Genomic DNA, 24,293 nt, shown 5'->3' on the forward strand with positions numbered 1-24,293 from the left:
TCTAGTTCTGATTAATTCACACTTTACCTAACTAGAAACAGTACTCTGCTGTACACTAAACATTCTGTCTGACGAGACCAAAAATAAATCTTTGGTGAAAGGGTTTTCCTTTTCTTCAGCAAGTAGATAAAAAACTGTTCAAAAATAATTTGTTTAATACTGTAATGTTGTTCAACTACGTGCTGGAGAAAAAAATTACACTTGGAAGTCTTTGGAGATACCTGCTGGTATTATTATAGATTTCTTTAAAGGCTCTTGTAACAACAAGGTAGATAAAATTGTATAAGCATACAACTCATCTATGCAATCAACTACAATCAAGAAGCCCTATTGGTTTTTGTTAGTAACTACTTATACAATAAAATGTATTCAGCTCTTCAAACCTACTGCTTTTGCCTAGTTCAGTAATTTTTGGACAGTATGTGGCTTCCTTCTCCCTACAGAAAAGTCTTTGGTTCAAGATTATTTTTAAAGCATTTGAATCAACAGTGTTATAAAAGGTGAATGTGTCCTGTCTGATTGAGAACTAGCAGTTACAAGGTACAGAACTACAGTAACCAGAAGCCGATTCCTCAGCACAAGCCAGACAAGAACATCAGGGCTTATTGAGAACTTGTGACCACCTTTTGATACATGAGGAACAAACCAGAAGTCAGCCTGCCCTCCCTGGAGGGTGATGTCTTGGCCCCAGTAAAGTCAATGGGAGTTTAAAAAAAAATACTTAAATGGAGCCCTATAGGAGTTCCTATGGTTGCTTCTCACAACATTACAATTTAAACATTTTTTTTCAGTAAAAACATACGCCTGGGGGTCTTCTTTTTTTTTTTTTTTTTTTTTTTTTTTTTTTTTTTTTTTTTTTTTTTTAGTAAAACAGGGAAAGGGGAGGAGTGGAGAAGGAAACTGGATACTGGATATAGATACAGGCAAGGTCATAACATTGGATGGTCCCAACCTCCTCACTCTCTCTCCCTCTTTCCTATTAAAAAACAAAACAAAACGTGATACCCTGTCAGTTTGCTCCACGTTTCTGGGAGGCAGCTCAAAAGTAACAAACTCTTCCCTGAGTACAGGAAAAAACAACAACAAAAAAACCCAAAAAACACTAGAATAAGTTTTAAAGGAGGTAGTATAAACCAGGAATTGCATGGGTTCAAGGCAGTACTTGCCTCTTTCAACAGACTCTTCAACTAAAGCTCTGGCCCTTTTGTTTCTTACAGTAGCCTGATCAGAGTTTTAGATCAGCATGTGGGTAAAGTCACTCCCTGAGCTAACAGCACACTAGGTGAAGGCAAGGAGCAGGGCTGCATCCTAAAAACAGCTCTGAGACATACCACGATGCTAGCAGTGCTTATCAGCACTTGAAGCTGGGTAAGAATGAAGTATAAAATTCATGACACAGTTTACTTAAAACATCTAAGAAGTGTTTAAGGCATCTTTCTGTACTCGAAAGCAAACTTACGAATTCTAAAAAGGCATAAGGCAAATCAGTAATTTCTAATATATAATGCAAGGCACCATTGCTAAGAAGTACTGTGATACTGGAATACTCAGCATTATCATCTATTCCATGACTCTCATGCAGAGCCAAACTGTTTTGAAATGCTGAATACTTCTTCATTTTGCCATGCTTTTTAGCATTAACTGTCATTAAAGGGGAAGCAGTTGTCATGGTGGGGAACCCAAAATGTCCCAGAGCCCTACGGATATAGTATATACCCTGGCAGAAGTCACTGGCACAAGTTTCTGAGGAAAAGGCACTGTCCTAGGCTTACTGGGGTCATGAAAAATCAAGAGGTACAAAAGATTTCCTGTGGCTGTATACGGGGAAACACCAGCTCCAGTTTTCCCGTTTTTAACATCCTCTGTGCCAACCACATTAAATCATTACATTTTATACTCTGAGGTTTCCTTCTTTTTAAAGACAGAGCTTCAGCTAAACAATCTTGTTCGCCTACCTATACAACTCCCTGATCACTGAGCGCACACATGTGCACACACGCATACATTCTACACACAACTGGGGAAGGGAAAACAACCCAACAGACAAAACCAAACCCAAAATAAAACAACACTACTAGGAAGTATCAGTTTCATAGCTGAGACCAACTAGAACACACATGAGGTAAAGCAGTCATCATTCAGAGTTCACCTCTCGGCAAACTGAGGTAGATAGTCAGCAAAAGGGCCGACAGCCTTCCCTTTGCTCCAGTGACATATTTTTAACATAAGTCAGGAATTTTCACTGTCCTTTCACATTTGTTGACCACTGAACATTCACAATGAGTGAGTTTTAAAAGCAAATCAAAACAAGCAAAAAAACCCAGAAACAAAAAAAAAAAACATTCAACAGAAGCCTGGGATCACCTGCTAGGTTAGCCAGGCTTTCCACAATAAAACTTTGGCTCCCTGTTCATTGTCCTTCGAACAGACATACACTGCACGAATGTCTGGCCTGGCCCTAAGGATGTCAGTTTTGCACCGCAGAGTGTATCTGAAGAGGTGAGGTAGGAGTCGGGTCAGCCGCAAACAGCAGAGGAGACTCTGTGCAGTTACTTTTATCAGAGCTCATCACATTCATACCCAAGTCACTGCTTGCAAAAGGACTGGTAGTGGGAGGGGTGGCACTTATCACAGAGGAGTGGTGTATCTCATCGTTGGACTCATGAGAAAACCTTCCAGAGTCACCGGTCTCGTGGCTTCCTTCGCTGTTGGCGGAATGCTCTGTATCAGCAGCAATACTGAATGGCACCTGGAAATTAGACTGCTGCCCAGGAGAGCTTGGGGAGTCATCCTCACTGATCAGCACCGTGGTGCCTGGCTGGTACAGACACACCGCCTGGGCAAATCTTCTCTGAGGCTATGTAAACAGCAGAGAGAAAAAGGTTGTTCAGGCTCTGAAAAACTGAGCCAGAATTTGAAGTTTTACTGCATTCCCTATCTCCTATTCCTCCAGAGAACCTCTAACAGCACTGTCTTGGAACAATTTGGGCTTTCCTACAGGAGGTTAAAAAGAACCAATCTCAAGTCTTGCTCATACTTTTCTCTTCCATAATAGATGAAATAATCCCTTCTAGCTAAGAATGGCTAATTAAGAATGACTCCACTGGAGAGACCTGATGGTATTTTAAAAACACACTTGGTAGAGCTCTCTCCTATCTCTTCATGCATATTCTTTAAGCATTACTCCTTGAGTGGTAACAACTACTTTTTTTATAGAGGCATCAGAAATATGCAGCTACTTCTGGAAATATTTTGGAATACCAATTTACAATATGGTTATCAAGACTTTCTTAAATATACAAGAGCACAATACAAGTTACAATCCAAGAAACATTAGTTAGATGCTCCACAGGTGTGAATTTGCATGATAATGTTCAGGATTTAACATTTCAGCTTTAAACAGTTATTTTTCTCATCCAAATAGCAAACGTGTCCACAGTAACCATTTGAGAAGCCAGACAGTTCTACACAGATTCTCAATTTCTTCAGTATTTTGGGTAAATAATTTAATTTCCCTCTCTTGGTTCTCTTCAGCAAACAAAGTTTTAGCTGTCAGGGTAGCATTCTTTATATACTATTACTAATTTTTATTTATACAAAATCACTGCATATTTAGTACTGTAGATGCTACGCACAGACCAGTACACAGAAATCCTTTTGCTCACAGACGAAAGGGCACAGGCAAGAAAGCAACCAACTAACAATTATCTGACAACTTGGGACAGAAAACAAAACTTCTGTAAGGCTTTACTACAAGGCAGAACACCGTGAGCCTTAACACACCCGACTAAAACTTAGACCACTAATTATGCTTTTCCATAAATGGAAAACTACATGTCTTCCTTTACAAACACAGGGTATTAAAGATTGCACATCCTTGCCCATTAGAGCAATTACCTCCTCGGTCTTCACCTTCTTGGTATCCTGGAAGAACAGCCACCTTTTCTTGCAGTTAGCCTTTGTGACAGGCCCATAGCTGTTAATAATCAGATCAGATCCCCCCTACAACGGATGGAGACAAACACATTTATTTTCACAAATGACATTTCTAAGACAGAGTCAAACTGCAATCTGCAGAACACAGAGTGAAACAAGTGTACTGAATCAGATCCTTAGCTGAACTTTCAGGTAAGTCTTGAAAATTTGACCCTGTATTGCCAAAGTTGTGCTGCCCCATTAGAAAAACTTCCTGTGGATTTGTAGTGTATATATTTCACTTTTGATAAGCACTCTGATGTTATAGCAATGAATTCAGAAGAAAGATCTCTGGTCTGGGAACAAGTAAAGCTCACATTACCTTAGCATCGATAAAGCTGTTTCCCACTATCATTGGCAACAAGGATTCTTCGTTCTCTGCAATTCCTTCAATACTCTTCTCCACCTCATTAGCACTGGCTAATGAGATGCTGGTATGTGACAGCTGGTCAGTGCTTTGCTGCACAGGTTTAGGAGCAGATGTTTTCCTACACAACGTTAAGCAAGAATAAAATTGACCCACAGGAAGAAAATACAAAAAAATTAAGGATAAACTTCAAAGCTATTATTAATCAAGTAATACTGGTAATATTCTTGGCATTTACATTTTGTTACACAATACTTCCAGCTCTCATGGAATTTAAATGTTATTGCTTGTGATAAAAATAACATCTGCTTCCAGTTAATCATACACAGTAGGCTATAAGCTTATGTGCAGACAGGAATTGTAATGATTAGTAATATTACTTGAAGGAAGTAACCACTAATGATATTAAGGCCTTTCTACCATGCTACACAGAGACTGTCTCCCAATCCGCATTTTTTCCTGCATATGTGCTAAAAAGCCCTTGTTACTAAAATACACTTTCAGACAGTTTTAAAGTTTGCTATTTCAAGTAACTTAGCTTTGTTCTGAGCCCAAAGTTATGGAAAGTCACTGGGCAAGTTTATGCCCCATAGCAGCTGATGACGAGACAGATGGTGGCTTGCGCCACTGCAAAGAAACTGCATCATGGCACTGCTTTATGTCAGTTTGTTTTGTCCAGCAACACTAGAGGATTAAAGCCTTGCAAACCAGGTCTGGGCAGGCTGGAGGGTTAAGCAGGAAGAGCAGATGATGTAAAGCAGCATGCTTGTCTGACACAAAAAGGTTTTTTTTTATTTGGAAACATGCCTCATACTTAGTTGTCAAAGCACCACTGACTCACTCTGTGAGTTCTTCCTCCTCTTCATTGGAGAAGGGGCTCAGGTAGAGTAGGAAGAGCCAACAAAGTGCTTTGTTTCCACTGCTGGTAGGAATAGGTGAAGAGACAGAGTACTTCAGAGAACTTAGTACTCTTGGAGATGAATGCACATCCCAAGAATCAGTGCCTTGAGAAAGAGCTCAGTCTTCAAGAGCAAAAACATACCTGGCTTTACTGCGATAAATTAAGATCAGGATGCAGATAAGGATGCAGGTCAAGGCTATGCAAACCCCCACAACAATGCCAGTCATTGATTTCTGGTCCAGATGGTAATAGTCAGAATAAGCTATAAAAAAAGAACATAGAAAAGCTCAGTAAATAAGAACAGTTGCCCCCTCCTCCCTGTCAGGATATTAACAGGGTTACAGTCACAACCACAGAGACAAATGCTTCCTTTTAATGAGATTCCAGACCTTCTCTGTCATACAGTTTGACACTTTTGAAAACAAAACTTGTAGACCAAACAGAGGAGTATACACAGTTCTGGTGTGGGAGGGGAAGCACGTCCACACACCACAGCCTCTTTGGTGACCTACAACATGGAGCAGAGGAGCTCTCTTCAACCCCTTCCCTGCAGGGTGCTACTAGATAACAAAGAGAAAAGGCTCCTAGGAGGGAGCCACTGCTGCCCAGGAGGGCTCAGTTTAGTTCATGTTTTGACATCATATGTCTATTAACCCAATCCTGAGGACATGACTATTTGCTTAGACAGGCCTAAAAAATAACTGAATTCCAGGAAGGAAGAAAACCTGAGCAAGAAAAATCCCTGTTTTTCAATCAGAATTCAATGTGTAACAAGAGCAGGGTAAAAGGTTCATGTACCTGAATAACTGCTAGCTCTGGCCTCCCCAAATCGCTTTAAAATCTGTAATAAGTCACTAAGGTAAACCCTGTTCTATCAGACAAAGACAATGTGTTACTCCATTCTTATTTGGAGAAACCACTGATGTTACCTTAATTTCCACAAGCTAAAAAAAGTTCTCCCCAAAGAGCTGCAGGTGGGGCTGACTTGTTTGGTGAAAGTATATGCTGGTGTATCGCTGACTGATGGGTGATTTGGGATGCTGAAATACCAGGAACCAGCAAATTTCAACAGACATATTTGAGATGCCATCTTATCTCTGCTGGGCTTTTTGGTTCTAATTTCACCAGTGCTACTGATATTTAAACAAAGGATTTAAAGGAAGTGCCTTAGAAGAGTGGCTGCAAAGTTGATATTGATGTGAAATTCAAAACAGTTATGTGTTGTCATTTGAAAGGTAAACGTACAACTTCTGAGCAAAATAATTAAACCACTTCTGAGTTGAACTGAGATAAAAATTCCAAAATGGTTTCATTTACAATAAAATTCTATGGTGTAAGGACAGAATGATATACCCCAACAGTGGTTACAAGCTAAAACAAACAGGGACGTTTTTTTCCTACTGCTTGTGACAGCAGTGGTCAAAACATTGCTACTGACTTATGAAATCTCCCGAGTCCAGGCGTTTAGGTCTCTGATTAGACTCTGATGTCTCCTTTGGGAGGACAGCAAGTTCTACCGCATTTGAGAAGGGTCCTTCTCCCACTTCATTGGAGGCTGCTATTTTGACCAAGTAGACGTTTCCTGACACAAGGTTTTCCAGCAAAGCCATGGTCATTGCTCCTATGAAAAGATTTGAGAAAGAGTTCCAGTTAGACAACATCTGTGGGAACAGGCTGAGATTTAGACATTGGGACGTACACTTTCTTTCCAGTACCACCTCTAATCTTGTTTGAGGACTGTGATTGCTGGCATATTGTAACCTGCATACACAGGGTACAGAATGAACACTGGGGTTGCCTGTTGGTCCCTTCTGTCCCTTCTCTCCCTACTACTTTACCACAGCACACTGCAGCCAGTAAAGTTCAAACCCCAGATTCAAGTACTGGATATGATACACAGCATACTAATCCTAGATCCAGCGTGCTCTGCATTTCAGTGTGATAGCATTTATGTTGTGATTCTATCTGTGAGGATGCTCCAGCTAGTAACCAGACTGTCAGGCAAAGAAAGCAGAATGTCAGACCTCCCCCACATACTAATCAATGTGCCTGAATGTGAATTAAAACTGTCGTAACAAAATAATTCACGTTAGGTTTATCAAATTTCAGGTCTAGTTGGTTAAACGAACAGGACAGATTTGGAAGAATACATTATAACCATACTTTAAAAAGAAAATTAAACCCTATTTAGACCTGCGTAGGCTTCCTTGATTACTGTGCATCTAAGCTGTGCTACTAAAAATACTACAGAAAATGTCTTTCTCACATGTTAAGGATTCATTTCCTAAAGTCCCTGAAGGCAGGAAAACAGATTAAGAACATCAATAGGATTCACTTGCATTGTCCTTAGACAGGCAAAACTCCTATCAAAGCCAATAAGAGCTCTGCTTGGCTAGGCACTGAAGACTACTGCTTAAAATTCCAATTCATTTCTAAAATGCCTGTTTCTTTCTACCATAGAAATATACTGCTTTTCTTTCCCTAAACAGTGGCAGTTACAAGTAAAAATCTATTCCTTGGTCTCTTTCACATATTCCGTTCACTTTCTCAGACTTGAGTCTAAATTTCAACCTTTGAAATCAGCTCCAGAAGCCAGAATTTACAGTAGCATTAGCAGTGTATAAAATACAAGGTTGTTTTGCTGACAGAAAAGATTATACCTTTGGTAAAAGGGAAGCTACTTCAAAAGCTGTTTCAGCTCTTCCATAAACACGACCCATTAGCTGAAAGCATTTGAAGTAAAATGTGAGGTATCTGTAACCAAAGGAGCTGTAATATTTAGCACCAGCAAGGGCGAAAGGTCACATTTCAATATTACAGGCTCTTTCCCACCAGCTCCTTTCAAATCTGCTGCATCGCTAAAGCAAGTAAGCACTTTGTACTGATTTACTGCACACCAAGTGTGCAAAGGCTGTAACTTCTGATCCACTTGAAGGGAACTGGTGAAAAGGGGGAAGGCGGTTGGAAGGTAACTCAGATCACAAATCAGCAGCAAACTGCAGTTACATTTTCTAACACTGCCGAGCCTAAGATAAACTCAGTCAAATTAGAGAGTTTTGGTTTTTACGTTGGTGGATTGGTAGAAATTTGCATGCATAGACTAAAGCCTGTGCTATGCCTTTTATAGGTGGTAGGGTTGATATTGTGGTGTTTTCGCTTGGCTTGGAGGGGCTGTTTTTTTATTTGGAGGCTGTCTTTGGAGATATGGGAACAGAATGGGGTTAAGATTTCACAAATCTTCTGCAGAACAAGTTTAGTGTCAAGACAAAACAATGCTCTTTATTAGTGCCTAGGGTAGCTGATCTTATCACAATAAATTCATTAAAAAACCCAAACCCTGTGTCTATCTCAAATGACCTGTGAAAGGACTTTCATGGGTGTAGCACAGTATTTGCCCAATTTTACCTTGACATGCTAACTTTCTTTCAGACTTTCTCATCTGTACTTTAATTAAGAGCACAACAGATTGTCCTAATGCATCACAATGCCTTAACTCCAATGCCATGCCTCATACCCTAATATATCTGTCAAAATACAAAACCAGTGACCCTAGCATTGATGGACATAGTAATACACTGAGATTTATAGCTCTCCATTTGCTCATTCCGGACAACACTTTTAGTATGGGAACACATGAAAATGTTTACTGTTATTGGCATCCCCTCATCTGAAATACCTGTGATAAAACACTGAGATGCTGCTCCGTTTTACAGCCCTGGCTGAGCTGAAGTACATACCTGAAAGCAATTCAGTCACTTTGCTGCATACAACAGACATCACCCAAATAACAAGATGCACTCTTCACATATAAGCTCTATAAGAATTTACATCTGCTGGGGTTTTTAGTGAGTAAAAATTAGTATTAAACTGGTCTCTTAATATGACAACTTTACATCACTGTTTCCTTCCACAAGTTAATGGGACAACTTTGTATCACTGTTTCTTAGAACAATTTTAACAGTGAAAAACCATGGGCTCAATCTTCCCCCTATAGTTAGGCCTCATTGATACTTCAGATACTAGTTGTTGTTCACAACTTTTGCTCGCCAGTAATAGTCATTTTACTGTCACTCTTCACAGCTGACCATTCTACTTGAGGCCAGCCCAACAAATACCATTCTGCTCCAGCGAAGACAAAGCAGCACTGCCACCTTTCAGAATGGCTGCTGGTCCTTCGTCCTCTCTTCAGGAGCAGCACAAAGGACAACCCCATCTTTGAACTAAAACAGTTCTTCTCATTGATGGCAAAACCAACTCTGTCCTCTGTAAGTGCACTCATTTCTTTATGAATTTTCTCCATGGAAAATTTCAAGCCTCATTCTGCTGACAACGAAGCTTTCAGCCATCAAACAACACAGAACAACAAAATAGCAACTTTTCCTGGGCAATCCTCTTAAATAAGCTACTCAAGCACATGACTTTATTCTATAACACTGAGCTTCCCTCTCTGGTTTAATATATAATTAGAACTTTATCTATTCTGCACTGCCTCTATCTGTCTGGAATACCAACTGAACAGTAAATGCCTTTTTCTTTTTTTTGACTATAGTAGAAATCTGTTCTCAATGCAGCTCTTCAAATCATAGTATTATCCTGGAAAATCCCTATAAAAATGTATACAGTATCTAATCACAAAGATGTGACTGAAGTTCACATCCCCATACCTGAGTTCCTGTTAGGTTAGCTAGCCAGGGCTCAGCAGCAGAATAGAGCCAGAGAGTTAAATTCAATTTGCAGAGCAATTTACTGGGAGTAGGGGAAAGTTCATTAAGTGAACTGAGCTAACTGGATTGGCAGTGATTGAAAGGAACATCTAATCCCACACAGCCACATTTATAAATTTATTTCTGGAAAGCAAGGCATCTCAGAGACTTCAGAGACCTGAAAAAGCGCATTTACAAAATGAAACCATCACAATCCTGGTTACAACAGAGCTAAGATGGATGTAATTGGATTTATGAGACATTTTGGTTTACATGCACACACTGAGCACCAGAGCAACACAGAGAGCTGCTCTCCCCTCACCTTCTCAGCATTATTTGTTCTTTAATACATTTTCATTGCAACCATAGGAGTAATTCTAAACTAATTATAATTTTCTTATAACTTTCACATGAACATTCAAATGAATTTCTTAGTGTAATCCAAGGGAGCTGAAAGTAACAAAGCATCTTATAAGCAGCCTTATTGTTTATCCAGTTCACAGGTTTATGATTTTAGTTTACCTTCTCTGTGCAACACTTGCCATTCCCCAGCAATCCAAGACTTCCTGGATGCATACAGGATAGTGTATCGTGTAACAACTGTTTCAGGACCATCAGGTGGCTTCCAGGAAACCAAAGCAGTATTATCCTCTATCAAAGTCACCTTCACTCCTACTGGAGGGCCAGATGGTGCTGTGAGAACAGTAACACAATGCTATTAGGCTAACCTAATTTACATGCAATTAAATTGCTCAGAAAGAAACAGACCTAATGGCTACTGCTACATCCCAGATAAACATACAAACACATACTGCTCCTCAAGAGAAACTCTCCTGTTAACTCTGATCTGATCAATAGCTCAGATTCTGTAAAAGCAAATTTAGTATTTTTCCTTCAACTCCGGAAGGAAACAGTTACTGACAAAACCCCCACATCATTACCCTGTGAACAGGGTATGTCCCAAACACTGCAATGCTGAGAACATGGACCTCCAGCTTTTGATTTCCACTCACCAAGCTGACAGAGCAGCAAACCAGCAGCCAGGGCAGTAGATGTGTAATATGGTTACAGTTTCTAGAAGTCTGGGGTTTAAAATATGTTTCCATAGTGCCTAGGAAACAACCATGCCTCTTCAATACGTATTTTAAAGTTTTGATCCAAGTTATTTCCTTTCAGTGGTTGCTAATTTTATATCAAAATCATTACTGATTTTAGGTGATTCTTGAAAAACAATTTCCCAGTTCCAAAACAAGAATTTTCCTGACAGCACTTTTCTATCTCTCACCAAGAAGAGCAACATCTGTATCTCAGACAGCTTGAAATTAATAAGCAATTTTTCATGCCATTTGGTTTACTGAGCTTTATTTTTAGAGCTATGGGGTCCTCAGCTAGTGTCTTACCTTCTGGAAGGGTAGTATGGTAGACTACTGGGCTCCAGGGGCTGGAGAGCTGGTCCACATGGAGCCGAACTGCAAATTCATACATGGTTTTTGGCTCAAGACCTTGAACTAACATGTGAGTCTCTGACCTGTACCGATGAAGGAATAAAATACATTTAACTGCAGCAGTTGACTTCAAGATCCTAAACCCAATTGATATCTCTTAAGTCAACATGAGTAGATTCCCACTGTCAGTTCCACACAAGACAAACCAGTGCAAGTCCAGACACATGGTCTATCTGCACTGTCTACCTGAAAATGTAATTGTACTAACTTGGAACTCTCCTGCAGATGTTCTGTGTGCTGTCAGTTAACTTAACCTAAAGGTTGTTTGGACAGCTGACGCACAAGCAAGCGTAAGAGTATTACTGCCCAGAACACCAGTGAGTATCTCAAACTCAGCTCTTTCTGCATTTGTCCATAGCACAATATGCTTCAAGCTGGAGTAACACTTATACTACAACCAGCACCACAAGCTGAAAAAGCACATGATGTTGGCTCCATCAGCTATTTCTGGATCTGCTTCTCAGTTCACAGAACAGGCAGTGTCTAAGCATCCAACTTCCCCTTCCACTTACAGCCTCTATCACCTCATGTTTTAGGGATCTCTGTAGAATATGAATGTTCCCTATTCATATTGTAGTTGCATTTGGTAATTTATTAATTGTAAAATTGATTATATTAACTGTAATATTGTCGTTTACTATTTGATCACAAAGTCAGTTGTTGACATTCTGCTTTATTCTGACTGTCGGGGTGGGATAGACCAGGGTGGTAACACCCAGTCAAGATTAAATCTCAATTTAAAATGGTGTTACTCTACAGATATTGCTTTATTAAATCTCACTTAGTATTTTCATCTTTCATACTGCAAAGGCAGTCACCAATATTTGCAATAGCATCATCCTATCACAAACAGCAGCATTCATTGCCATGCTCCATACTGCACACTAAGAATTTTACATGGTGATTATACTGTGTCAGATCGTTAAGTCAGGAGTTATACAGCAGGGGATGCGCTCTTTGAAGAGAAAACCACTGACATTAAGATGGAAACTATCTTTCAGGGCAGCAGTTTTCTTATTTAGAAGTCTTGAGTAAAGCCATGTATTGAGGGAGCTACATGGATTCCCTCAACAGCACCATTGCCCCTATCATAGGCAGTCACAATGGAGCAGTGTCTTCTGTGCCCATGCCACCTGAGCAGAGCGGGACACCAGGCCTAGGCAGAATTTCTTCTCTGTTCTGCCATTCTATGCCTCATGTGTTGCTTCTCTGAAAGAGCTCTAGTTCCCACTCAGCGCACTCCTGGCAGGGTGCCACACACTCGGGAATGTGGCATTCCCACAGTAACATGCTCGAGCTCTCACATCTCAAAAATTCTTGATTCCAGTCTTAAAATCAGACACTGGATGAAGCCACTTTGCCCAGACAAGCTACCTATTCTCTTTTGTTTGGTTCAAAAAGACCTTAAAACTAAATTCAACTTAGCTAAATAGCCATTCAAGAACTTGTACAGGGATCCAACACAAGCATCACAGTTAGTGAACAAAGCTGTTCTATGAACACGTCTTAAAAAACCCAAGAAACAAAACTAGCAGCCACTGGGCAAAACGCAATGTCCTCTAAGGGAGATAAAAGTTGTTACAGTAAAAAGTAACTAAGAGCAGGAAGAGTAGGATCTGAGTGAAAAGGATCTGGAAATGGGAAACCTAGACTCATTAGCAGCACTGCACTTACGTTTGAAGGTAGAGAACCAGAGAAGCATTCTGCAGTCCCACTGGGTTGCAGCGGATTGTGTAGTTAATGACTTGTGCAGATGTAAAGGCAGGCTTTCCCCAGTGAAGGTAGATAGAAGATGAAGTGTTAGCTTTGGCATAGAGGTGGTGAGGAGGTGGCGGTGGTGGCACCATGCGATCACGGACAGCTGTTCAGAACAAAAAGGAGCATTAATTATTTATTGAACTGTATACAGATAGTGGTATGATTCAAAGACAGGCCTGAGCCTGCCTTTAAGCCAAAGGTTTAAGATTCAAATCTGCCCCTACCCAGCACTATCTGGTATTCAGACCCAGGAATCTAGTTCAAGCTTCCAACCCAACACATGTCACTTATCACTTCTCTAGTCCCACTTGTTTAGTCAAGACCAAAGTCAAAACTATAAATAGAGAAAAAGGAGAGAGATAAATCTCTCACAAGACACATGATACGTCACTGGTTAGATGATGCAGGCAATCTAGCAGTGGAGGAAAACTTGGTAGCTATCTTGTTTCCTCAGCTGCAGCTCATGAACACTGGAGATTGTCTCAGTCGCAGGATGACTAGGATAGGACTTGTCACAGATACAATCTTTCTGGTTCTCTGTTTTACACTGAATTAATTGATTATTTATAGGTTAAAAACACAGAGCTGCTGGACCATGAAACATCTCAGCTTCTAATAAATTCTTCATGCACCTATAACACTTACAGACACATCCTGGAGTGCTGACTGTTTGGTCTGCCTGATAACCTTCTTCCATACTGTTATATGCCAGCAGCCTTACATGATACTTTCTTCTAGGATCTATACAAAGAGAAATGGAATAATGAGACTCAAGTAAAAAGTAAGGACTTTCGGACTTCAGCAGATAGCCAGGTAACTTGATTCTCCTGCAAGTTTGTTTCAAAACTTGTCCACTACAGTCAGCAGCCCGATGAGCAGGCTGGATGCCTGGAAGCCTGTCCTTTCTCCAGCCCTAAGAATTTCTCTGAATTTTTTCCCAGAATCAGCCACTATTTCCCAGTCTTGCTTCTGACAGCCTGAAACAGAACTTTGTAACAACAATTAGTGGGAGTAGGATTAAATACCGCATTTCTATCTGTAATAAAATCACACCTTCATAGCTATAGAGTTAGATTTAATAGCAGGATTCAGCATATTGAACGTGTTTTCAGTATATAATAAAGACTTGTTAAAACAGCCAGCATGAGGCCACAGAAACTAACATTTATTTTTGGATAAGCAGGCTGTAACGAAGCAGGGCAATCAAAGCAAAGGCAGGAAGACAGGACCCAGCAAAGAAACAGGAAATGTTTTTGTTCCAGGTTCTAAGAGGAGATGTACTGTGAAAGAACACTGACTGTTAACAGTGCCTGTGACTAACAACTTCCACTTCTATGTGTTTTCTTGAAAGCTTGTTCTGGCATTCTTAGGAGGTCACTGTCCCAGCTTGAAGGGTCTCCCTATTTCCCCTTCTCTGGCCACATCTGTGGATGGCTGTATTGCAGTTTGCTGCTTCCCTCAGCTCTGTTAATGATACACCGGCCTTGATCCAGGTGAAAAATTACTACAGAGAAATGAGCTCAAAAGGGGCCTTGAGCTTTCCGTAAGTGGGGCTGGCACAGGGTACCCATAGGTGGCTAGGTATGCAAAACCCCAGGATGGCTGCACTGCTTCTCTGCAGCCTACTCCCTTGTGCTGATATTTGCAACAAATCCCTTCTAGACAATGATGATTTGCAAGGTGGTAGCATTTGCTATTAGTACGTATGAGCTCTTCTGGGTCTAGCTAAACTTCACCCCAGCACTGATGTAGGCATTAGGACATTCTTCTATTGTCATGAGCCTATTTCCTTCTATTAAGATTTTCAGAAGGTTTAGATGTTACATAACTGTGCTGATCTTGTTTATTTTTTCCTTGCCCTAAAACACTGCAACATTGTCCCTTCTCAAAGTAAGCTCTGCTCTTTCTTTCTCACTTTAGCCGGGATTTGACATAGCCTCTCTCATGAAATAAACAGGAACACAAATCCCTGACATCTCTTCACCACAAATAGGACTTTTGTTCACATCGGATCCTTGGCTCCCTCTGCAGTCTCTGCACCAGCAATACAACCTCAACAGCTCTTGATTTGAGGTTTCCGTAAGCACAGCACAGTAATTTCATAATAATGCATTTTATAAAATCTTTTCATATTCTTTTGAAGTAGACAATCTTTTTGTGCTGTAGTTACCACCATCAGCTTTAAATTAACTATTGCCAGGTAGAGTTTACATTTCTATGTATGTTTATTTTTAAGATACTGTTTTACCAAAACCTAAATATAGCTGTAAAACAAAAGGGGCTCTTAAATTTAGATTAAAGTATTTCTTCAATGTGTTTAACACTAGTGGCAGAATAGGCAAGAGGAGCCCATTCCCATTTTTCAAATAGACTTTAACATCACAAGTAGATGATATAAATAACAAAACATAAAAAAACTTGTGATTTCTTTTTTAACTAGAGTAATATTCTCATCTGCTTTGAAGTTCTGTTTTTCAGTTTACACTATCACTTTAACAACAGAGGACATCAGTTGTTCCCAACAAACTACAGAGAATAGGAGGAGATGGACACAAACACACAAAATAACCTTAAGTATGTGATAAAAGAGAATATGGAATTTTAATACTGAAAATTCAGAAAACGAGTAAGCAAATTATATGGAAACCATTGCAATCTCTTAAAACCTGGTAAAAACAAAAGACATGCGAAGGGAAGATGCATTTAAAAACACTAAGCTCAACCAGGAAGATAGCTACACTTCAGAAGTACCAAGTGGTTTGAATACACTAAAATCAAGTTATGGGGACTTGTTAGGACAAATTACAGCACACATCTCAGCAAAGCAGAAATACACACCTTCCCAGGCTTCCTAACCTGTGCTAGAGTACAGCCAGGTAGAGCGTTACTGAAGTACTCAAAGCAAAGATTTTAAAGAGAAGCCATCAAGACGTCTTTAAGATCTCATTAGGATTCCTCTTTAGAGGATGTTTCAGTAATCGATTCTCCCATCCGTTCTTAGAAAAAATGGGAATTCGGGTACTATTAACAGACCCTTGAAGAGATTTCACCTACCCAGGTGGCATCCAGCCAGCCAAGCATCACTGTCGACCTTTTCCTTTACAAGTTCCTGCAGAAGAGACCCCCGCTGCATTTCCGCAGGACCCAGGATGACAGACACAACAATTCATCATCCTGCCGAGCACCTTCAAAAACTCTCTGTCCTTTGAAAGTGGTCACCCAGAACTGATCATCTTCACTGTGAAATGAAGAATAGCTGAGGTCTAGTGCCCTGCTGAGCTGAATGAGGAGCCTGTGAGGTCTGTTTATCCTCATTGCTGCCTTTTTTTTTAACTGAATTCCTCATTAACACTTGACTGGGAGGAGGCAGAATGATGGGATGTGCAAGGAAAGTAAAAACGTAACTCCCACCAAAAAAAAATCAAATGGCTTGGAGAAAAGCATATTTTTAAAAACTTGTTAAGTGTCTTTTATGCTCTACATGTAGAAAAAAGTACAATGTTGAATACCATTCATCTTGCTCCTGTGTAGTGCAAGAAGCTTCAAAGAGAACCACTGCTATATAGAAGAACCTGTTTAAAACTTCAGTCTCTCAACTAGTCTCTACCACATAAAACTCAAGGATCACTTCAGGACATTGAGGTTCAGCTGGTAGTAAGACTAGTTCAATCCAAAACAAATGACAGAATTTTTTAGCTGTCACATATTACTGTTTTAGTGGCTGAAAAACCAGCCGCTGGTATCTGTAATTGCAGCAACTGAGGAGGGCTGCATTATGTACTGGCCCAGAAAAGCCTAACTGTCATAGTAAAATAAAAAGGTCCATATAAAAGAATTTTAAAGACAGTGTACTGAGCAGCAAAAGAATTTGATGTAAAACTTGCTTCTCAGATTACACGTGTAACATTAGCTATGATCAACACAAAGTACCTTCTGAGATGCTGTCCCGTGTTGATCATAGCTCCACCACATGCAAAACAAAGACAACCAATAGCCAAAAGATCTACCTCCAGTTCCACAGATACTTGTACACTATTTGTTTTTATGAAACAGTGGAAAATATTTTTTGAAGTAGCCTCTGTTTAGAATATTTTTAAGTACCGTTAGTTTCATTTCAAGGCTTTTGATCTAATCTACTCCTCAATGGCAATCACAATACAAACTTGGCATAAACATTTCCATCTAGCAGTTCATCAGCTGGATCAAACACTCAAAAGTCAGACATACTCTGAGAAAACAAACTTCAGAAGCTTTCTTATCTTTAACCAGCATAGGTATCCTGAATAGTTTACACATAAATCACTGATAAAAGATTGAGCCACCTGGGGGGCTGACAGTCTCAAATTTAGTGCACGCCATCCATGCACATTATACAGCAACAGGAGGCTCAAGAGGCTCAGAAAACAGGGAAGCGGGTATTGAGGCCATCAGTCATGGTCATAACATACCCAGGAGTAACACTTCTTCCCACAGAAGATCACTGCTATTCAGAAACAAAGTAGGTGCAGTCCTTTACTCAGCCCATTCAACACATACATTTGGTTTAAGTAAAAAAAAACACCTCACAGCAACATTTTACCCCTGCATTTCCAAACTTCCCTGAACAGCTGGTTACACTGAGTCATTTCAACTAATTCTCTTGCAATTGCCAGCAGTTGGGTAGTGATTGAAGGCGGGTTTCCAGGCCTAAGGTGAACAGGAAAAATTCTGTTGCTTGTTTACCAACTGGCTGAATTTTTTAAACTTCATTTCTGCTGAATATGGTTTGTTTTATTTGGTTTTTTTTCATGCTGCTGGCATTAGGCTGTTATAAAATTGTCACAGCACCTACAGCTTTTTAAAAGGCATTTTTATTGTTATTACTTAAATCAGCTCACGGAAAGGACGCAAAAACTACACTGTACAAATCAAGAGGCTGGCACTGATGGTGATATAAACATGCTAGAGCTAATTCATCAATTTTATTACAAGAATGCCTCCAGAGTACATAGAGGCTTCCTCAAAAGACATTGTAGGCTGGGTGTGATAAACTGGGATATATTCACACAGGACAACAGAGCTCCCTCACATACCCTTTTCATATAACCAAAAGATGTTAGGATTAAACACACATAAATAACAGTTCAACCAGAGGCACAAATTTCACCTCTGTTAATAACACTTCCATAAAATAAAAGCAGGAAAAAACTAAGTACCTTTATATTAATTTCAAATTATCAAAATAGATACTGTCCCAAAAATACCCAGTTTACAAATTATGTAGGATCAGCCTCATTTTCCTACAGTTTTTGTACATCATTGCTCCCTGGTGATACTCCTCTGGAATTCTGGATCCTGTCATTCACTCTCCCATAAAAATCTGCAGTGAGCCCTACAGATTCAACCCTGGTGGGTCTTTCAGAAGCACTTCTTCTGGGGGAGCCTTCTTTTTGTTTTGCAAGGCTATGAATAGGTTCTGCACCTTACAGTGGAACTATGGCAAAGGTAAACTCTGCATGTATGAGCAAAACCATTAAGTTGAACTATCATTTAAAATATGGATTGTAACTTGGAAAAAACATTAAGCATTACATGAGCTAAAGCTCAGCAAGAATTCAGATGACAATGAGTTACTTGTGTATTGTACTGTCGTACTGCATCCCTGAGATGCAATCTTAGAGACGATGTTCAGTTTCTCAGACAGCAGGCAGGAAGCTTGTGGCCATTACTAATGTTAATGCTAAAAACCAGCTTCTTCAAGAAAGAAATTACAGTGCACCCAGATGTTCCAACCCTGTTTTGTGACAAGTCATTTCATTTCCCAGCATGGAGGAAGAACCACAGCTGCTTATCTGGACACAAGAAACTGAGAGAAACTGCAAAAATATGAAGAATTGAGACTTGATTTATTAGCAGTTGTGTTGCTCTACAGTTTGCCGAAGCATTCACGTTTTATTGCACCAGCTCAAAGTTATTCACTGTTTTTTACTACTGCATCAGCCTTGCTTCCATGTAAATCTTCCATTTCTCTTTCAGTAGGGGAGAAGTTGCTGCTACAAAGCAGCTGTCAGTCAGAAATACTAATATTTAGATTTCTTGTTTTCTTTTCCAAAACTTAGGATTTTAATATGTTTATGTTATGCATATTTACTAGTTAAATGTGGATTAAATATACAGAGCCCAGTTTTCAAAGCTTAGGGAAATACAAATGATCTGGTAAATACATACACAATGGTAGGCAAAAGCAACTACAGAGTTGGTATCTTCTTATGCCAGAACTAGTTTTAGTGTATTTTGGTGTATTCCATGGAATTCTATTGAGTTACTGTCTCAAACTCAGTTCTTCTAAAACATTGAGACAAATACACAACACCGTCTAAAACAATCTGGCATCATTCCACAATAGAATAAATGGTGCTTCTGTTGACCCTTACTGGCCTTTGAAATATGTCCACTGAAAAGCAGGTTTTGCTGGGATGACTGCTGTAGCAGCTACCGTTATTTGGAGGAAGGGGAGGTGGGAGGGAAAGTCCTCTGTTTTGAAGACATTTCCCTAGCGATAAAGGTGACATGGGGAGAGGAAGGAATATCTCTCCAATGAACGTGGGTTAGTTCCATCTGGTAGAGTTATATCTCATTACTGCCAGATGGTGTCCTCATGCACCTCCAATGAACACAGCTGGAAAAACTAGAGGCACAAAGATTAAATGCCTGTATTAGCAGTTAAAACAACTAAAACAAAAAATGTGCTTCTAATCACTTTGCAGCTGGTGAAGTACTTTTTAATGCAACTCCTCATTCTAAAATTACCCAAATACCACAGACTGAACTTTTAGGAAAAGTTACTAAGAACAATCAAGTCCCTGTCATATTCACAATGGAACAGATTTCCATTCTCAATACATTCTACTACACAATTAAAACCCTCTAAGCTTAAAGCAGCATGATGCTAACAACCCAGCCAATGAAAAATCCTAATCCTTACATAATTCCACCCTCCCATCTCAAAAAAACCCACAGAAATGCAAATGTCCTGGTCACATTTTAACACTATCTTCAAATGAGTTTTCTGCAAAAGATCAAACTGTGTTTATCCCATTCCAATTCTGATAATTTGTCTTCATATGATTCTTCTATTCCAAGTAAATTTATAGCATTAAATGTAAGTATAAAACCTGTACCAGCAGGTTCCATGACCACGCTGTACACATAAGACATGCTCTGGGTAACTCTTCATTCAGCTGAAGCTTATACTGAATACAAACTGAAGAGTCCTGAATCAAGAATGTTGCAGAGCCATGTTCACTGGTATCAACACAGCCAAAATTTTGGCTTTCTGGCAAATGCTTCATAGAAAGCATCTGTTGACAGGCTACCTAGCCAAGGTTACACGAGAGTGTAATATTGCAACCCCTGAAAGCCCTGTCATTGTTTCCTTCAGCTGCTGAATGTTTGTGAAGCTCTGAAGGCCTTGAAAGGAGCCAGAGCAGAGCCAACAGGTCAGGGCTAGATAAAATTAAGAAAGAATCCGAGGTCAGACCATGAAAGCACTTTTTTTTTCTTCCCACCCCTCCAGAGCAGCAAGTCCACCTCCAGCAGCCTTTCATTCAGTCCCGATAAGAAGAGACAGCACTCCACAATCTGGATTTCAGGCTTTTTAAGTCCTCTTTGGGGAGAGGAAAAGATAAAGAAGCCCAAAGAAAATGGACATTTTACTATCATTTACTGTTGACTCATTAAGTCTGGATACTGAACCTTTATCATACCTGTTTTGAACAAACCCATTCTCAGCACTTTAAGAGGAAAATATCAATAGACATAAAAGTATTGGGAGCTTTGTTCTTGTTTCTAGAAGAATTAGGATTGCACAGAATTTCTAGGGAAAAAAACAAGTAAGTTCAGTGCTTTGAAGTTCTGAGTGAAGCTCAGCAACTAGAAACCTCGAATTAACATCTTAGGCTATATCCAGAATGGAGATTCTAACTGTTGGGGAAGAGGGCAAGAAAAATACTTCAGTTATATACATTTTTTTACATAATACTTTTTTCCTTTCGATTAAAGGTGTCAAACCCATATTACACTCAGAAGGCGGAAAAAATGGTTGTTCTAAGGCCAAAACTTCTGTGGCCAAATGTCCATTTTTAACTGAATCTTTTGTGCTGCTGGATTTTGTGTGTAACCTACAGGCCCATTGTTGGGTCGTGGTCCAGCTGCAGAGCCCATTGGTCTGGTTTGCCAGGGTGACTGTGCTGCCCCCAAGCCCGCCCCTCCAACACAATAAACTCCAGATAATTATTCAAAGAAGAGGCCAGCAGCATGGGCTGCTCTGACATCGGGTCATGGCCTTTGACATCGAATCTGGGGCTAGCCAAAGTCTGCTTCAAGCAACAGAGGTCCAGGGGAATTATTAAGGGGGAAGGGTGGGAAAGGAAGAGCACCAAGAAATACTATCCTTAAAAATGTACTTTTGAAGCAAAGTAATGTAAATACAGCAGAAACTTATTAGGAAAATAAGCAAATACATTTCAAATGTGCTGACAAAAGAGACAGAGAGAAGTGCATCAAGACAAACAGTAACATAAAGCCGGGAAGTAGAAAGATTATGCAGATTCAGGTCTGTTCCTTTCAAAAGCAGGTATCCCCTCTCAGATTTTCAGTACTGGATTTTATTTCTCTTTGCTGAAAAGTGCCCTTTTACCTTGCTCAAGGACATATGATCAAGCAAATGAACAGTTTAGCAATCTTGGTCTGTTTTTTTTTAATCTTGTCAAGGCTTTGGGTATGTTATTTCTAAGCATTATTACTGGTTTCAGATAATATTTAATTATTTCTATTTTTAAAGGAATTTCAACTGATCACACATTTTAAATAACAACTTGTTAATATCAGGGTAAAATAGTTTGAGAGGTTACAAATCACCAACGTTTTACATCTCATGGTTTCTTTTTCCATTTAAAGGTAACTTTAAACAGTTAGATGGAACAAAGGCTGTCTGTGATACTCATAATTTCTTTTGCAAACCAAATAACTGAACGGGGAACTAACCAATTTGTTCTTTGTACAGCATTGTAAAAGTTTATTTTGGTAGAAACTAGAACATACAACATGTGTGAACTGATCCAGCTAAACGGTCTGGCTTTCCGCGCCTTTGGATGGCTTATTTGTCTAAATCTGAAAAGGGTCTGTATCCCTTTTGTAGCTTTGCGCTATCCCCTTAGAGGGCCCCAGGACAAACAACACCTCACACCCCCTTGCAGTAAAAACATCACCTCTCCTCCTGCCCACCATCAGCAGTTGCAGCTTTATACAAAAAGAAGTGTGGGGGGGAGGGCTAGAAGGGCAAGATGAATTCCCAGCATACAGCGTTTTGGCCTTTTGGAGGCTACAGAAACAAGAGAACCCTAAATATCCCTTATCTTTTTCAAAGAAGTGAAGCAAACCTCAGGGATTTTACACTGCTCGATTTCCTTATGGGAGCAGAACATTACCCCTATGCCTGTAGCATTTTCAATCAGTCCCCATGTTTCTCTGGTGTTTTAGAGAACTGTTAAATTGCACAAGCAAGAAGCTCTCTTCCAATATTATTCTAACAACACACTCTCAAACTAGCAGACACCCTTATGTTAAGTAGCCTGGCTCACCGTTTTCAAAGTGAGCCCTCAAAAGCTAACTTGAAAGCAATACCAGAGGCCTGGACAAACACCTAATTTTGATCTTTTGTGTTCGTCTTTTCTTCTGAGAGACCTTTTCTTTTGTTGCTGCCCAGTGGAAAGCACATAGCTCATTGGTCCTGCTTTGAAAGATGAGAGCACTGCCCCTCAGTCTACCCCTCAGAGCACAATCACTTTAATGGAATTATGTAGAGAGGCCATCTCTGGAAGAAGAAAGGGAGGGCGGGGGCAAGGGAAGTGTCCAAAGGAGCCAGCAGAGCCTTAATTACCCCCAGTTACTAACACAGATATGTCCACTGAGAATGCACGCAGTGGTCCAAATAGGATGTGCCATCCCATACAACACGTTCCCTTACACACACCAAGTGACCCATGCAGGAGTGAAAACAGTGAATCAAACATTACAGTAGAGTGCCAGGGGGCAAGGAGAAAAAATCCCCAAAAGAAAGTCCCACAAAACACACCTACAGGCATGCCTCAAAACGGCAATGTGGTATAAAAGGTTCTTTTCCATAAGATGGAAGAGACTGAAAAGATGATCTCCCCAGGGAAGACCAACATTTCTGGGTTGCAGATGGGAAGGAAGTTTAAACAATTTGCCTGACCTTCATGCTAAGAAGAATGCTTCCAGAAAATGCAACAAGCACTCCACCAAGTTTGGTTTAACATCTGTTTAGGTACCAAGCTCTATCACATGTACGCACTGACTGCCTGACATCCAGCATCACCTTACAAACAACACATTTTTACACAATGACAAAGGCAATCTGTTCACAGGGACCAAACTTTTCCCTGAAGCTATGAAATAAATTTTCTTTCAGAACCAACATTTTCTGCTGGTCTGTCATGGATACCCCGTGCCATTTTGACCCTTTTGTGCAGCAAAATGAAAACACTATCTATCATTACTTGTACCACAGTGACTTTCTAGGAGGTGCACAGTTTCATTGCAAAAACATCTGTGGACTGGTGACTCTTCTCAGATCTCAAGCTTCAGGCACTGTACGGTTGCAAGCATGACTGCAAGATGCAAAAGTTTCAGGTAGGGCAACTAACAATCAATCCGGCTCTGTCCTCCTTGAAAGGGCAACAAGGAACTGAACTAACACACATGCACATTGCTAAACGTACAGGAAAACAAATACAATATATTCAAGTAGAAACCACCACTATATTTTTCTTAAGGCAAATATTGGCTCCATGGCCTATATCCAGCTGCATCTATAATTAGGGCTCAAACTTCAGTGGAACATTCTGTTATTGCAGGTGTCAAGGGCCATGCATGCTCCCTTTTATTTGGCAGACACCAGGTTGTGGTGGTGCACCTACCAGGCATATAGACACCTAATCCACACTGTGTCCATGCGTTTGCAGTATGCAGTTGTGTGAGTACTGAACTATTACTATACAAATACTTTGCCGATGTAAGTAAAG

At 40.0% G+C, this 24,293-nt stretch overlaps 1 protein-coding gene across 1 annotated transcript in view; it reads right to left on the reverse strand.

Moving 5' to 3' along the window:
- Positions 1-883: 883 nt before the first annotated feature.
- The window catches only part of PRTG (protogenin), a 79,231-nt gene continuing 55,821 nt past the window's right edge, over positions 884-24,293 (reverse strand). Inside the window, exons 12-20 of the mRNA XM_057398034.1 lie at positions 13,855-13,950; positions 13,126-13,312; positions 11,347-11,474; positions 10,469-10,639; positions 6,682-6,864; positions 5,385-5,505; positions 4,298-4,463; positions 3,898-4,002; positions 884-2,857 (exon numbers count right to left, since the gene is read on the reverse strand). Coding sequence (XP_057254017.1) covers positions 2,468-2,857; positions 3,898-4,002; positions 4,298-4,463; positions 5,385-5,505; positions 6,682-6,864; positions 10,469-10,639; positions 11,347-11,474; positions 13,126-13,312; positions 13,855-13,950 — 1,547 coding nt within the window. The 3' untranslated portion in view covers positions 884-2,467. The remainder of the gene's footprint in view (positions 2,858-3,897; positions 4,003-4,297; positions 4,464-5,384; positions 5,506-6,681; positions 6,865-10,468; positions 10,640-11,346; positions 11,475-13,125; positions 13,313-13,854; positions 13,951-24,293) is intronic.

Source organism: Pezoporus wallicus, unplaced genomic scaffold, assembly GCF_028554395.1.
Source record: "Pezoporus wallicus isolate ANWC-B61680 ecotype Strahan unplaced genomic scaffold, APGP_CSIRO_Pwel_v1 contig_3952, whole genome shotgun sequence".
NCBI lineage: Eukaryota > Metazoa > Chordata > Aves > Psittaciformes > Psittacidae > Pezoporus > Pezoporus wallicus.